At 41.7% G+C, this 17,926-nt stretch overlaps 1 protein-coding gene across 3 annotated transcripts in view; it reads right to left on the reverse strand.

Moving 5' to 3' along the window:
* Window positions 1–17,926, reverse strand: part of TRAFD1 (TRAF-type zinc finger domain containing 1) — a 54,515-nt gene that overhangs the window by 24,922 nt on the left and 11,667 nt on the right. For all 3 annotated transcript variants that reach the window (XM_063454222.1, XM_063454221.1, XM_063454223.1), the window contains exons 3-5: window positions 8,199–8,334; window positions 7,647–7,700; window positions 3,229–3,622 (exon numbers count right to left, since the gene is read on the reverse strand). In XM_063454222.1, the coding sequence (XP_063310292.1) occupies window positions 3,229–3,622; window positions 7,647–7,700; window positions 8,199–8,334 (584 nt within the window). The remainder of the gene's footprint in view (window positions 1–3,228; window positions 3,623–7,646; window positions 7,701–8,198; window positions 8,335–17,926) is intronic.

A 17,926-nucleotide genomic window follows, 5' to 3' on the forward strand; every position in this document is an offset into this window, starting at 1 on the left:
AAGCCGTACTGCCCCGCTACAGTCTGTAATGAATGCTGCAGCTAGACTGATTTTCCTATCCAGTCGGTCCTCTCACACCTCGCCCCTCTGCCAGTCCTTACATTGGCTCCCTGTATCCTATAGGAGTCAATTCAAAGTGCTAACCCATACATTTAAAGCACTGAACAATTCCAGCCCCTCTTATATCTCTTCACTGATCCAGAGGTATGCCCCTCCTCGTACCCTCCGCTCTGCCCGCGACCACCTCCTGACCGCTGCTCGCACCCGTACAGCCAACTCACGCTTGCAGGACTTCTCACGGGCGGCTCCTCTCCTATGGAATAACTTGCCTACTGCCATCAGACTCTCTCCTAGTCTTCAATCATTTAAGAAGGGCCTTAAAACCCATCTCTTCAGGAAAGCGTATGGCCTCCCAGAGTAATCTCTCCCTTACATACCTGTCGCTTGCTCTCCTATGGGATAGTGCTTTGCTCTCTCCTCCAGCTCTGCTTCACTCCTACTTGATATTTCCTATCCTAATGTTTCTAATACCCCACCTCCTATAGACTGTAAGCTCATTTGAGCAGGGTCCTCTTCAACCTATCATTCCTGTAAGTTTTCTTGTAATTGTCTTATTTATTGTTACATCCCCCCCTCTCAAAATATTGTAAAGCGCTACGGAATCTGTTGGCGCTATATAAATGGCAATAATAATAATAATAATAATAATAATAAGTAATCTTTTAACATAATTATGTGATTTGATTAATTACAATTTGATTGACATGCCTGACAACACAGGGAGAAAGTGCAGAGAATTTAATTCGCAAGCACTATATTTGACCCTGTAAATCTCCAAGACACCATAAAACCTGTACATAGGGGGTACTGTTTTACTCGGGAGACTTCGCTGAACTCAAATATTAGTGTTTCAAACTGGTAAATTGTATTACAACGATGATATTTTAAGTAAAAGTGACGTTTTTTGCATTTTTTACAAACGAACAGCACTTTTATGGACTATATTATTGTTGTAATATGTTTTACTGTTTTAAAACACTAATATTTGTGTTTAGTTAAGTCTCCCGAGAATAACAGTACCCCCCATGTACAGGATTTATGGTGTTTTGGAAAGTTAGAGAGTCACATATAAGGCTTGCATTTAATTTTTTTCACATTGAAATTTGCCAGATTAGTTATGTTGCCTTTGAGAGCGTATGGTAGCCCAGGAATGAGAATTACCCCCATAATGGCATACCATTTGCAAAAGTAGACAACCCGAGGTATTGCAAGTGGGGTATGTCCAGTCTTTCTTAGTAGCCACTTAGTCACAAACACTGGCCAAATATTCGTTTTTTGCTTTTTTCACACAAAAACAAAAATGAACGCTAACTTCGGCCAGTATTTGTGACTAAGTGGCTACTTAAAAAAGACTAAACATACCCCACTTTCAATACCTTGGCTTGTCTACTTTTTCAAATGGTATGCCATTATGGGGGTAATCCTCATTCCTGGGCTACCACACCGTCTCAAAGGTAACATTACTAATCTGGCAAATTTCAATTTGAAAATGGAACATTCTATATTTGACCCTGTGACCCTGTACTGTTGTACTCGTGAGACATCGCTGATTACAAATAGGTTTTACTGCAAAAAAAATGCACATAACAGTATTATGACACTCACAGCTAAAATGGCGGACGGAAATACAAATTTAAAAAAAAAAAAAATCTTATTTTCTCACATTTGTAAAAATTTTATTCATAATAAATTATGTTCCATATATGAATAGTTATTGATAAATTAATGCCCTGTTTCTCCTGAACAAAATGATATATAATAAGTGTGGGTGCACTTAATGTGACAGCGGTGAATCACGGTTGAACAGACATATAGCGCAAATTCCAATTTTTGTTTATGTTTTGTTTTGATCAGAACGTGCACTATTGACTCCGTCCTGAAGGGGTTTACTTGTGTATCACATGATGTTGTGATTGGTTTTTAATGTATATTTAAAAGATTCTGCAAGGGACATAAATCTAGTTCAATCCACGCACACAATGCAAATGAGGAAGGAAATAAACATTGTTCCTGATTCAACTATTTCTCCAACTGTGGGCAATGGCAGAAAAGGGCAACATTTATAACAATGATTGGCATTGAACCAAGATTAATGCATCAAATTACAGGATAGAGATGAATACAGCAGTGTGAATTTCTATATTTCAAATTTATATTTAAAAATTCCTCTTTTGTAGGAAAATAAGGGCCATGGGTTATACAAATTTAGAGGATATACAGTATGTATGGTCTTGAAGTCCATCTGGCAGGATCACTAAAAAATATAGTTAATATAGTTGGCAATTAATGAAACCTGGATATTTAAGTTATAAGTATCTAGGTCTATGCAGCCATGTACAGGTAGAGTATGTACAACACTGTCTCCATTATAGGCTGTTAGAACTTTACTTACCGAACCATATATTGCAGTGGTGGGCTAGACACAATATGGCCATATGGTGGAACTAAATTCCCATATTGGTTTGCAGAGATATGTGATTTTAAGGAGTCTTATAAAATGTCAAAATATTATTTGTATGTGTGCACTGTTCTTTAAAGAGAAACTATAGTGCCCCCTCCCTCACAGCTCCTTTTCCCCCCATAGTACAGAAGGGGCTTTAAAAAAACAAAAAAATAAACCTTCTGTCACTTACCCTATTCCAGAGGTTTTATCCCTTGGCGCTGGTTCAGGCTCCGCCTCCGCTCAGCCAACGGGGAGATCTAATGCGTGGTGATGGCTCACATTTGGACTTCTCCCATAGAAAAGCATTGTATGTTCTAATACACAGCCCGAGGATGTCCAGCTCCAGTAAGGCGACCAAAAGTCGCCTATCCATCTGGAAGTCCTTCTGGTGGCTGTCTGGTAGATAGCCACTAGAGGTTGAGTTAACTCTCAAAAAAGGTATTTCTTGTAGTTGATTAAAAACTACTATAATTACCATAGCAGGGTTAAGGGACCTGGGAATGCACCCAGACCACTTCAATGAGCTGAAGTGGTCTGGGTGCCTATAGTGTCCCTTTAATTTGTATTCTATTTTGAGAGACTTTTTTTTTTTAATTAAACCTATGACAAGCACACCTATTCACAGTGCAATTTATATGTAACAGTTCTATTTGTAATTTCTTATTTACAGAACAAGATATGACAATTTAATTAAAATCAATATAGAATTTTGTTTGGGAACTCACCTCTGTTTTGCTCTCCTCTTTTATCAAGCCTTGTTTTCATAAACTCTGGTAAAGAGGAATTTCTGTAAAATCTACTAGGCACAGTACCTCGTGCCCTAGAATTCACATTGTCTCTAAATGGGTTTTGAAGGTCACTTCTTTCAAACCATGCTCCATCGTTGTCAAGGTCCCTGTAATCCACATAGGTTTGTGATTTAGCAGGTCTCTTTGGTTCAGCCTGCTTGCCACACACCTGAGGGTGGTTGCTTAGGTCCTTTGTCATTACACTGTGTCCACATTTCTCACAGCACTCTGTACGAGCTCCACAGTAATCCTCATGGTCACCAAGTTTATTAAAGGCAAGTTCTAGATCACAGAACTGGCATTTAAGAAGGCGCAATGGGCAGGCATTCCGCTAGATTTCAATATTAAAATAGAAAAAAAAAAAAAAAAAATATATGTTAGTATACCATGTAATTCTAGATAGGAGTAACTTACAATAGAAAAGCGAGAAAAAAAACACAAATATTCGAATATATAAAACAATATGATCAAAACATTCCTGGAAAACAGGTCTTCGATTTGATCCGTCATTGGCTACTTTAAAAGGGTTTGATTTTTATCTGGTTTGTAAATTATAAACAGATACCAAAAGAAAGGGAGTACTTTGTCTTAAGTGTAAACTTAATATATCCTGTTGTAAGTGGTCACATTGAGGTCTGCCATCAATCCTATTATTATTGCCATTGATATAGCACCAAAAGATTCTGTAGCGCTTTACAATATTATAAGAGAGGGGATTTAGCCATGAATAGGATAATTACAAGAAAACTTACAGGAACGATAGATTGAAGAGGACCCTGCTCAAAATAGCTTACAGTCTATAGGAGGTGGGGTGTAAACCACAAAAGTACAGGGAATAGCAATCAAAATAGGTGGGTGTGAAGCAGAGCTGGAGGAGAGAGTAGAGTGCAAGAGACAGGTATGTGAGGTAGAGGTAACTCTGGGAGGCCATAAGCTTTCATAAAAAGATGGGTTTTAAGGCACTTCTCAAACGATTGAAGACTAGGGGAGAGTCTGATGGCAGTAGGCAGGCTGTTCCATAGGAAGGGAGCCAGCCGCGAGAAGTCCTGCAAGCATGAGTTGGCTGTACGGGTGTGAGTAGCAGACAGGAGAAGGTCACGGGCAGAGCGGAGAGACCAAGAAGGGACATATCTATGGATCTGTGAAAAGATATAAGAGGGGCTAGAATTGGTCAATGCTTTATAGGTATGGGTTAGCATTTTTAATTGACTCCTATAGGTTACAGGAAGCCAATGTAAAGACTGACAAAGGGGTGAGGTGTGAGGACTGACTAGAGAGGAAAATCAGTCTGGCGGCAGCATTCATTACAGACTGTAGCAGGGCAATATGGTTTTTATGAAGACCAATTAGGAGAGGTTACAATAATTCATGTGGGAAATTACTAGAGCACGGACAAGCTCTTTGGAAAGGGGCGGATGCGGGCTATGTTTTTAAGATGGAATCTACAGGGTTTGTTAACATGCTGGATGCTAGGCTCAAAGGTGAGGCTATAATCAAATGTAATGCCAAGAAAGCGCGCTTGCAAGGATGGACTGATGTGGATACCACTGACTTGAAGGGAGAGCGAAAGAAGAGGATCAGTATTAGGAGGAGGAAAGACAAAGAGTTCAGTTTTAAAGAGATTTAGTTTTAGAAAGCGGGAGGAAGTCAGAGATGGAGGAAAGGCAAGCAGTGACACGTTGCAAGAAGGCAGGGGAGAGGTGTGGGGAGGAGAGATATAGCTGGGTGTTATCAGCGTACAGGTGGTAGCAGAATCCAAAAGAGGTAATACGTTTGCCAAGAGAGGCAGTATAAAGAGAAAATAGAAGGGGACCAACAGTGGCGTACACACAACCCATGGGGCCCCGGTGCGAAAACTGATCTGTGGCCCCCCCCCGCGCTTACTCTGCGCGGGCTGGGGCCGCAACACATGGCGGGCGGGCACCTGGTCGCAGGGCTGCGACCCGTGCGACCGCGGTATGTACGCCAGTGCATGCATAAACACATACACTTAAAGGACCACTACAGACACCCAGATCAAATCAGCTCAATGAAGTGGTCTGGGTGCCAGGTCTCTAGTTTTAACCCTGCAGCTGAAAACAGCAGTTTCAGAGAAACTGCTATGTTTCACTGAGGGTTAATCCATCTCTAGTGGCTGTCTCATTGACAGCCGCTAGAGGATTTTCTGCGATTCTCACTGTGAAAATCACAGTGAGAAGACGCTGAACGTCCATAAGAAAGCATTGAGTAATGCTTTCCTATATGGGCGGATTGAATGCGCGCGTGGCTCTTGCCACGCATGTGCATTCGGAGCCGAGAGGCGGATCGGGACGGAGAGATCCCCAGCGCCAAGGGAGCCCGGCGCTGGAGAAAGGTAAGTGCTTTAGACACACACACTCTCATGAACAGACGCACACATTTACTGACAGACACACACTCTAAAACTCACACCCACACCCACACCCTCACCAACACCCTCACCAACACCCTCACCCACACCCTCACCAACACCCTCACCAACACCCTCACCAACACCCTCACCAACACCCTCACCAACACCCTCACCAACACCCTCACCAACACCCTCACCAACACCCTCACTCACTAACACACACACACACACACGTTTTTTCTGTTTTTTTTTTTTTAATTTAATCCCCCCAGCCTCCTTACCTGTGTGAGAGCTGTGGGGATTCCCTGGGGTCCAGTGGTGTTGCTGGTCACCCGGCTGGCGGGTGCGCGAGGGAGCACTGTCCCCTGGGTGCTCCCTCTTCAGCTCCCTCGCGCGCCGCGTACTGATACCGGAGCCGGAAGATGACGTCATCTTCCGGCTCCGGTTTCAGTGCGGTGCGCGAGGGAGCTGAAGAGGGAGCACCCAGGGGACAGTGCTCCCTCGCGCGCCCGCCAGCCGGGTGACAGCAGGGCCAGCCTCGGGGGGCCCGGAGGTGGCCAGCTCCTGGGCCCCCCAGCAGAAGAGGCTGGCCCTGTGGGTACAAACCGGGTCGCAGGGGCGGCCGGGCCCCCTGGTGGGCCGGGCCCGGTCGCAGCCGCGACCCCTGCGACCCTGGTATGTACGCCACTGGGGACCAAGGACGGAGCCTTGGGGGACTCCAACCGAGACAGGATGAAGGAGGAATCATTAGAAAAGGAGACACTGAATGAGCGTTGGGACAGATAGGAGGAAAACCAAAAAAAGGACAGTGTCACAGAGACCGAGTGATTGAAGAGTTTGAAGGAGAGCATGGTCAACGGTGTCAAAAAGGCAGCAGAGAGGTCAATAAGAATTAGTGTGGAGTAGTGGCCTTTGGATTTAGCTGCGATTAGGTCATTAGTAACTTTGATAAGAGCAGTCTCAGTAGAGTGGAAGCCAGATTGATACAGGTAAAGACAAGTCTTTCCAGAAGCTTTGAGGAAAAAGGGAGCAGGGATATGGGACGATAGAGGAGGGAGGATGGGTCGAGGGATGTTTTTTTTCCCATGGATAGGTACTATAGTAGCATGTTTAAGGTCAGCAGGGGCAATGCCAGTAGAGAGAGAGCAGTTGAAGATGTGTGTTATGGAAGGCACAAGACAATAGGAGAGAGATCTGATAAGGTGAGATGGGACAGGATCAAGCAGACAAGTGGTGGGGCAAGAGGAAAGGAGAAGCGCAGCCACCTCTTGTTCAGTAGCCGGGGAGAAAGTCTGAAGGGTAGGAGAAGCATGATCTACGTGTGGTTGAGAAAGAGAAAGGCAGGGTGGGGATAATTATTTCGTTAGCTTTTCAGTCTTGTCAGTAAAGTAGCATGCAAAGCTCTCGGCTGTAAGGTTAGTTTAAAGGGTGTCCCACAGCAGGGCGAAGAAGAGAGTTAAAGGTGTCAAAGAGATGCCTGGGATTGCGGGAGCATGAACTAATGAGAGAGGAAAAGTATGACGTTTGGCAAGGGCAAGAACTGCGCTGTATGAACACAATATGAATCTATAATGGAGAATATCTATTCGTGTGCTATGCATAACAGGTGTCTAAAGGAAGTTAATGCATACACACAAGGAGATTTGGGGTCTTTCATAGAACAGAGCTTGCATTCCAGCACACTAACTAGACCGAAAATGTCATTTGGTGGAACTAAATTCTTGCAAACAATGCTTCCAGGGATATTACGACAACCCGGGACAGCAGATCCTGTGCAAGGCTTGCATGTAGATTATACACCAATATACAATTTTCTTTCCAGGTTTAAACTTTTCTTGTGTGTTTTTTGGTCAGGTAAAATAATTAATGCAAAGTTTTAACATTTGTTTGGTTTTATTCATTTAGACATTTCCCCTAGTTGGAAATGTCATTTTGTTAGAAAGGATATGAAGCAATACATCATTACTCTCAAAGCAATACTGACCTTGTGTTCCTCCAAATCACATTTCTCCATGGTCTTTTTACATTTGCATGTAACCTGCAAAAAAAAAAATAAAAAAAAAAAAAAAAATTATATATATATATATATATATATATATATATATATATATATATATATATATATTATAGATATTATAGATGGAGAGAGACACATACATACACACACATCGATCAACAACTGCAGATAAAAGAAGTCAAGATAATCAGTGTAACAACTGCCCTAGTGCATCAGTCTGTATAAAAAGTGAGAATAAATATCACCCAAGTCTTAAGCCAATCATTTTTCAGTTTGTCCACTTTGAATGTTGGAAGAATTAAGCACTTTGCTATCCATCACATTTCTATAAAAAGGCAGTTTCATCCAGGGAAAAAACAAAAAACAAATAAATGCATTAAAAATAAGTAAAATAAACACACTGACTGACAGAACTCATTTTAGCATGATTAAATATGGTCAGTGGTATTTTTTAAACCACACAAACATTTAATGTTAACAGGATACAACCTATGAGGACGAGCAACTAAATGGGAGTACCGGGGCATGTTCAGTAGCCATGTGCTCGTCCATTTCCGACGTGGGGAATGGCTCCTTGCATAGTCTGCACACACTGATATTCCTCCTGCAATGGATCTCATGGATGGTGAAGTTGCTTGATGGAATTTCACGTTTACTAGTGATGAAAAGAATATGAATGAAAAATATTAAATTCCATTTAAAAAAAATTTTTTTTTAAATAAACTGCTTATGCTTTTCTTTGTTCAAATTATATATTGTGTATAGCCATATATTTTAGCTCTCTAAACGGACAGATAAATTGGCAGACATGGGAACAAATACCCAGAGACAAAATAAAAAAAAAATTAAAAAAAAAAATTAAAAAAAAAAAAAAAGAAGAAATCATAAAACAAATTCCCTACAGATTATACAATATTTTACAAACATCGTATTTTGGGGTTTTTTGTTTTTTTTTGTTTGTTTTTTTTTTCTTTTGGATCAACAGCAAAAAACAGGTGTGAGGAAGGCTGAACTTGATGGACGCAAGTCTCTTTTCAGCTATCTAACTATGTAACTATGTAACAGTTGATTTTATAGTAACTTGAAGAAAAGGGAGTGTACTTCTAATTATACAATGCTTAAAGTGACCCTATAGGCACCCAGATAACATCTAATTGAACTGGTCTGGGTGCACTGTCCCTCTCACCTTAGCCCTGCAATGTAAAACATTAGAGAAACTGCAATGTTTTCATTACAGTGCCAAGACTGCCACTAGTGGCAAATGCACATTAGATCCCCTCCATCAGCTGACGTCAGCGGAGGAAAAGTGCAACAGAGTGCCAAATGACATTGGTGCTGAAAATTAGTGACTGAAAGGGTTTTGTTTTTTTCTGAGGGGACCAGAGGGACACTTCAGTGTTAGGAGTACATATTTATAGTCCTAATACTAAAGTGTTCCTTTAAGTGCAAACTATGTACTTCTGATATCCCAATTACAGACATACAATGTTGTAGAATCTTCCCATAAGCCACTCTGTTTTTTTACTACTGGACAGAAAATTTATTCAGTTATATGCATTTACTTGCAGCAGGGGCATACTATGTGGACTTTATCATGGGGAAATGTACCAGCACGAGGCAGTGTTTCTTCCCTTAAATATAAACGTGCTGATTCCATAAAACAGTGGCAAATGTGACAGCCTCAAAACACATGAAAACACTTCAGCAAGCTAAAGTGCTTTATGTGTGTGGAGAGTCCCTTCAAGTATTGGTTTCAAGAATAGACAATAAAATAGCAAGGGTAATTTCATGTCCCGAGCCAAGGATTAAGAACCGCTCCTGTACATAGCTATGGAATGTTCCCTACTTATTATTTCTATAGCGCCATCAGATTCCGTAGTCCTGTACAATGGGTGGACTAACAGACATTAATTGTAACCAGACAACTGGACGTACAGGAACAGAGAGGTGGAGGGTCCTGCTCAATGAGCTTACATGCTAGAGGGAGTGGAGTATAGTGACACAAAGGGTAAAAGTAGGGGTATGAATACGTTGTTAGAAAAGTATGCGCTGAGGGCAGGGCCGGATTAACATAGGGGCTGAGGGAGCTGCAGCTCCAGGCCCAGGGAATAGGCCAATTATTTTTTATTTATTTATTTTTTTACACACACACACACACACACACAACTCCTAGGTTTGCCACCCGAGTGGTATTTTACTGTATTTGAGGCTGCCTGGCTGTGCAGGTATTGCAGTAATACCAGCAATACAAACCCAGGTATTTTTCTCAGTATAAACGGAGATTACTCTGCAATACCAGCACCAGCCAGTAGGGGTCACTGTGTGTGGAGAGAGGCAGGGATAGGAAGTTACAGCATATCCCGGCCTCTCTCTACTACCCACTGATCCGTGGGGGAGCAGCTACACAGCACAGAGAGTCCAGACAGCAGCTCAGGTAAGTGAGGGATGGGGGGGGGGGGGGGGGGAGGGGGGAGAAAGGCAGCTTGGGGACACAGAGACACTAGGGGACACAGACACTAGGGGACACAGACACTAGGGGACACAGACACTAGGGGACACAGACACTAGGGGACACAGACACATGTGGACGCTGAGAGACATAGGGAGACACTAGGGACACAGTGTCCCCATGTCCCCCAGACAGTGTCCCTAGTGGCTAAGTGTCCCCATGTCCCCCAGACAGTGTCCCTAGTGGCTAAGTGTCCCCATGTCCCCCAGACAGTGTCCCTAGTGGCTAAGTGTCCCCATGTCCCCCAGTGTCCCTAGTGGCTCAGTGTCCAAATGGCTCCCAGTGTCTGAGTCCCCATGTCTCTCACTGTCCTAGTCTCCCAGTGTCTGCGTCCCCATGTCTGTATTCACAAGTGCCCCCATGTCTCACTGTGTCCCCTAGTATCCTAGTGACAAGGGGACACACACTTTGATACATAGGGACACAGACACTGGGTGACTTGCGTGACTGAGACACTGGGAGACAGAGAGACACTGGGAGCAATTCATTTATACAGCAGAATCAAACTGTGTGTAGTTTTTAGGTGATTTTACAGAATTTTCTCTTATGTCACTCCTTGTGATTTACATCATGTGATGTCATGCATAAATAATTAATTATACAAATGATTAAGGCTGGTATTTCCCCCCCCCCCCCCCAAGAAAGGTGGCAACCTTAACTACTCTTCACATACTCTTGCTTAAAGAAACACTATAAGGTCAAGAACACAATCATGTGTTTCTAACCCTATTATGTAAAAACCACCATCTAGCCCCCCTGACCCCCTCTTGCCTCCCTAAATATAGTACAATCTTACTTGAATACAAGTCTGCAGATGCTGGCTCTGCCTCTGAACTGACATCATCAGAAGTGGTGGTCTGAACAAATTACAAATGCTTCCCTATAGGATTGGCTGAGACTGTCAACTAGGCAGATCAGGGGCAGAGCCAGCACAAGTCAAACATAGCCCTTGCCAATCAGCATCTCCTCATAAAGATAAATTGAATCAATGCATCTCTATGAGGGAAGTTCAGTGTCTGCATGCAGAGGATGGAGACACTGAATGGCAGTGCTGCACACTAGGCAGTACTGCCCCAGGAAGCACCTCTAGCATCCATCTAAGGAGTGGCTAGTGGAGTTATTTTCTCTGAAAAGACTGTGTATAATGCAAAAAGCCTGAAGGGAATGATTCTACTTACCAGAACAAATACAAGAAGCTGTAGTTGTTCTGGTGACTATAGTGTCCCTTTAAAGGGACACTATAGTCACCTGAACAACTTTAGCTTAATGAAGCAGTTTTGGTGTATAGAACATGCCCCCTGCAGCCTCACTGCTCAATCCTCTGCCATTTAGGAGTTAAATCCCTTTGTTTATGAACCCTAGTCATACCTCCCTGCATGTGACTTGCACAGCCTTCCATAAACACTTCCTTTAAAGAGAGCCCTATTTAGGTTTTATTTAGCTAAAGTAATTTAGGTTACTATAGTGTTCCTTTAAGTTTGGAAGCTTAAGAGGGATGTATAGCAACAAAACTTGTGTGTGGACTGGCGGACAATAAAATTAGTTTAGGTAATGCAGATGTTGGTCTCTCTAACACTGTGGCATGTCCCCTTTCTTCTACACTCACTACCTACACCTTTACTCTGTCCCAGACTATATACCAGGAACTTCTGCCTGCTAGTAAGACAATAAGGAGACAAGTTGACATGTGAGTGCTAGGGGACAGTCCTTAGAAAGCGTGGAGTAGGCGCATCATTTGATGCATTTATGTCAAGCTCAGGGTGCTGCCTGCATAGCCCTTAGTTGGACAGCCTGCATGATTGGCAGGCAGCCTGACATGCATTCATACCAGGCTGGCCTTCCAATTCTTTGGACAAATATGCCCCCTTTTTGGGCATGTTCACCCCTTTTGGCAGGTGTGGTCAGGTGATTAGCGTCAGTGGCCCACCCTTTTACCCTGCTTCACTGGACACTGCTATTAGGGGGTATGGGTTTACTTGAAAGATGAAAGCATAAATTAGAGAGATTAGCACAGAGTATGTGTTTACTTATAGCTGCATCCTTTCCCTCCAACACCATCTCCATCAGATACACGACGCTTGGGTGGTATGATTGTTTTAGTGTTTTTGGTCGATAAGATTCTGTAATTAGGCCCATCATAATTGTCAGCTCCAGGCCCACTGTGCTCTTAATTTGGCCCTGACTGAGGGCTTAGTAGGTAATTTTTGACAGTTGCAGGAGAGGAGTCAATGAGGGTGGGGGGTGAAAACCTGCCAACAGTTTAATTGATATGCTTTCTTGAAGAAACACCAGGTGAACACTGGTGAAAGGAATCTAATCTATACAGAAGGTTAATGCATGCACTAAACTCTGCCTGTAAATAGGTCTCTCCAAAAGATCAGGTTACATTAGCAACAGTCGCAACACACTAACACCCAAGAGGGACGCCAATACAACGGTAGTTACCACTTGTAGGCTGAAGTCTAAAAATAGTTTCTATCAATATATTGGTATAATTTACAGCTAGAATTCCTAGATCTTTGTGTGTATCCTTGTCTTTGGCATCACATGCTCTATATTAATGAGGTGTACACCAAAGTTAAATTGATGCATACCAACAAATTACTCATATAATTAGTGACAAAAGTCAAAAACATATGGGACTAGTCTGAAGGGAATAACATATCCCCATTAGAAGTGCAAAATACTTACCAGAACTTTATGGCAATCTACTCTAGGAGTTCCAACATGTTCTGATACTGTATAATATACACATGCAGCCACGTGTACGTTTCATTATTATTGCTGAGCCATGCAATTCCTGTCAATGGTCCCAACACTCCTTGGAGTCACTAAGATTTTGGTGTTTGTTAAACACTGATGGCTAGTTTGAAGCCATGGTAAGAAAAGCTTTTCTTTTTTTAATTCTTTATTTTTGTTTGTGCATGTGAAAACAGATTACATGAATTCTTGCAGTGCCACAACAGCGACTGCAGGCGGATTTTGAACATCAAGGTGCCATGGCATGCAGTAAAACAGCACAATTTTTTTTGTTATTGTTCATGCTAAAGTAACCCGTTATATAAGACAAGTATGTTAATGCATAGAGAGATGACAGTGCTAGACAAAGAATTACAGACACTCTAATGCCCTGCCAAGACATCATCAACATGAACTATTGCAAAATACGTGTTTGAACTAAAAGCTGGCCCATCAATCAAGTTATAGGGCAATTATAGCGTAATCGCTTCAGGTTACATGCTCTATGCACTCCTACAGAGACTAACGTAGTGCAGGTTACAGATACGTAGACAGGCGAGTTATTTTATCTAATGCAATGAGACGATGGGATCAGCAAGCTTATAACAGTGAATATAAATTTTAGCTTAAATAAGTAAGTGTGGGGTAAGAAAAGCTTTATGCTGCCCATACAATGAAGAAAGAAACACCTGATGGGTCATTGTGAACAATACTTTGGATTTCTCATTATCCTCAAACAACTGGAGAACAAAACACACAGAATGCTAGAGATGCATGTAAAACAGGTTTTACCCTGGAGTGGTTTGTTAAAACTATTTTGTAATCAGAGTTCTCCCAAATATTTCAGAACAACCCTATTAGGGACTGACCCTCGTTCTGAGCCCAATTAAATATATCCACGGACAAAAAAAATAAAATAATAATTACATCCAACCAGTTACAGTTGAGGTTACAAAAATTCTGAATAACCACAAAGCAGAAAAATTAACAGATTTCTTCCATAAAAGTGAATTTATAGGGGAGGGAGAGAGTTTGCTGCCTATCAACTCCTGCATTGAGGTCTAAACAACAATTAGCTTTTAGACTAGCAGTGTTAGATTGCAGACATTGTCTTTTCAGATCTTGGGATAGCCTGCGTATAGGCCAGAGGCGGATAAAGTTAGTATGATGAGTGATTAAAAAAAAAAATATATATATATATATATATAAAAATAATGAACTATCTACACACATACATACATACATACACACACACAAGCCTGAGGTACCCCACTTGCGCCTGTTTTCACGGGTACTTTTCTCTATGCAGTAGTCGTTGGAGGGGGTAAGTCCCGGTCAGTCCATCTGTCAGGGCAGGAGGGTAGCAAGGGGGGGGGGGGGTGAAGGGGTGTGTTGGAGGGCTCCCGTTTGTTTTTTTTTTATTTATTTAAAAAAAAAAACAAAAAAAAACAAAAAAAAAAAAAAAAAACAGTATTTTATCCAGTGATATGTTCTTTTGCAAATGTATTCAATTTGCTTTTTGTACTTGTATGGCATTTATAGCTTCAACTTTTTTTCTTTTTTTTATTAAAGTATAGAACTTTCCACCACAAATTATATATAAAATTAGATTTGTAGTCTCTCTCGTAGAGGACAGTGTGCAACTTGTCCTATATACACTCTCCAAGGATGTCAAACTACAGGCTCCAGATCTTAAACTAAAATTATCAAATGCTTTATAACATACAGAAAATGCCATAGCTAAATTTTGCGTTAATCCCTCCACTCTTCCATGTGTTTTCACATGAATTTGAACCATCTCTTCACCCGCTAGGTTTAACTGACTGTTACAACTATTTAAGAAAATGAAGGTCTGTGTATTTATGATACTCTGTAGTACTGTCATTTTTTTTTATGTTGTTAGTGCTTTTGTTGTCTGTTGAATCAGTTTTCTATCCACAGCATTTGTGTTCGCTTATTCTTTATACGGTCATTACTAGAACTACTGAAGGCTCTGCAATTATGATATCTAGGTGAACGTTTCTAAAACATCTACTAACAAAGTACCACTATTAACATATCTGCCACCTTGAGTATGCATGTTTCCTATAAAATATATCAAGTATTCAGCTGGTAATTAATAGCTCGTGGCCATGTCAGTAATACTCTATAGGGTGGAGTAGCACAGATCGTGGGCTTTAAATTATAAAGTGTTACATGGTATTTGTTCTGTCCTCCGAATGAATCGATAGTGATGTGTACAATGCAGTGACAGAGCGGAGACATTTTTAATTCCTGAGAGGAGTGTAAGCTGAACCCTGCTCATGGGGGGGATGGGGACAGGTGGTTTAAACATATGGATCAGTTTCATCTGTCACTCTGGAACGCAACCCCAAGTGCAGCTATAAAGGTCATGAACAAGCACATATTCTATAGGTTGCAAAAAAAAAAAAAAAAAATCCTTCTTTTAATGGGCTTCACTGCCCAATGGACAAGCAATTGCTGAACCAGTCAGGATAGAAGTCTGTCCAGTACACAGGTGTTAGAGCACAAAATCCCAATCCAATCTAGTGTGGCTGCGTTCAGTAATGATAAATAGAAGGGGACAGCAAGAGAAACATTGCATAGCTTCCTACAAACCTTGGCTCTATAAAACACATTGGTTTTAAAAGCGCTCTCCATTTGAAGAGTCAGTCCCAAACACACACTCTCTCTCTCTCTCTCTCTCCCCCCCCCCCTCCTTTCATTCATATCAGATGCCATCACCCCCTTCAATCAATGGATGAGTTAACATTAAAAAGATGCTATAAATAGGGTCTTAGATCAGGTTAACTGTCAAACAGACCATTTACTTTGTGCTTATATTGACACTCCATCTAGTTTGTCTGCTAAAGCTTAGTGAATAAAATGCATTAAAGGATTTGGAAAAGAAAATGACTGGGGAAGCTGTTTGGACATGCCCCATGGATTGATGTTGAATAAGTGATTAAGTTATATTCAGGTTGTGACAAAAAAAAAAAAAAAAAAATTCAGGAACAGATTGATTTGAATAAAAAAAAAAAAAAAAATTTAAAAAAAAAAAATTTAAAATTACCGTATATACTAGAGCAGGGGTAGGCAACCTACGGCACTAGTGCCATGCACGGCACTCGAGGTGCCTTTGCACGGCACTCAAGGCTGCAAGAGCCAAACAGGCTCTGGCCTGTCAGGAGTCCCAATGAAACTTCGGATATCTATAATACGAAAAGGTGGTGATGGACAATCCTCAATTTATGCATTGCAGCACATAGAGGAAGTGATCTCAGATCACTTCCTCCCAGCACTTATGAATGGGAATCCACACTGCAGTAAAGCAGCCCACAGCTTCCTTTTGCAGCTTCTGTCCTTGAGCTGTACCTGGCCACCCTGGTCCCCACTAAAACCCAGGGAAGCCTCCCACACACTTGGTATACACAGAGCTGCAGAATAACCCTCCTCTCATACAAATAATACAAACACACACACACAGTCCGCACAAACACAACACCACCAACAATCCACATACATGCACACATTCCCACATGCAGCTTCTCACATGCAATACCCCAAACAGCCCCACACATACACACACTACCAAATACACAATGTGACATATCCATCCACACACAATTCCACAAGCAGCCCCCATACACAGCTCAAATTCATAGATATTATACATGATACCAAAAACAATTAATGAACATATACAATATAATAGCTCACATACGCACAAATACAACGATACAAAGCAAATGCAGTATAAATAACACAAGCAGTATATGCAACATGCACACCTCAATTTAAAGAAATAGGACCGACACGCTATGGGACATCACAATCATATTTCGGCACAGTGCTGCTAAAAGGTTGCCTACCCCTGTACTAGAGTATAAGTCGACCCGAATATAAGTCGAGACCCCTAAATTTTACCCCCAAAAACTGAGAAAACTTATTGACTCGAGTATAAGACTAGGGTGGGAATTGCAGCAGCTACTGGTAAATTTCTAAATAAAATTATATCCCCCCCAAAATTATATTAATTGAATATTTATTTACACAGAGTGTGTATTAGTGCAGTGTGTATGAATGCAGTGTGCGTAGTGTGTGTGTATATAATGCAGTGTGTGTGTGTGTGTGTGTGATGCAGAGCCTTGGTGGGGGGGTGGGCATTTTTATTATTATTTTTTTATTATAATATTAAATTATTATTTTTTATATATTATATTTTTCTATTATTATTAGTAATATTCTTAATATATTTTTATTTTATTTAAATTGTTATTTATATTTTATTCGTCCCCCCTCCCTGCTTGTTAGCTGGCCAGGGAGGGGGGCTCTCATTCCCTGGTGGTCCAGTGGATGGGCTGTGTATGAGGGGGCTGGCAGGAAGCTGTAACTTACCTTCACAGCAGCTCCTGTCAGCTCCCTTCTCTCTCCTCCGGTCGGCTCCCACTGTAAGTCTCGCGGCTGCGCGGAGGGTTGCCACAGTAACCTGTGGCAACGCTCTGACCCCGCGGCTCTCGCGAGACTTGCAAGGGAGCCGACCGGAGGAGAGAGAAGGGAGCTGACAGGAGCTGCTGTGAAGGTAAGTAAACGCTCTCTGCCAGTCCCCAACAGGACTGCCGGCCTTGTAATGAGCCCGGCGGTCCTGTCTGTATTATGGCAATGTAAGTTGCCATAATACAGACAGACACTCACTCGAGTATAAGACGAGTGGGGGTTTTTCCAGCACAAAAACTGTGCTGAATATATATATATATATATATATATATATATATATATATATATACACACACATATATATACACACATATCTATACATATACATATACACACACGTGTGATATTTATTTGAAGAGAGACAATAGGTAATTGTCGCCCTCCTTTTGAAGAGAGACAATAGGTAATTGTCGCCCCCCTTTTGTTACTTAGGGCCCCCACCTGCCGCTCATGAGTGGTGGGGACAGACACACACTCTATGTCCGCCCCTGTTAATGTAAGC

Source organism: Pelobates fuscus, chromosome 5 (genome assembly GCF_036172605.1).
Source record: "Pelobates fuscus isolate aPelFus1 chromosome 5, aPelFus1.pri, whole genome shotgun sequence".
NCBI classification, from domain to species: domain Eukaryota; kingdom Metazoa; phylum Chordata; class Amphibia; order Anura; family Pelobatidae; genus Pelobates; species Pelobates fuscus.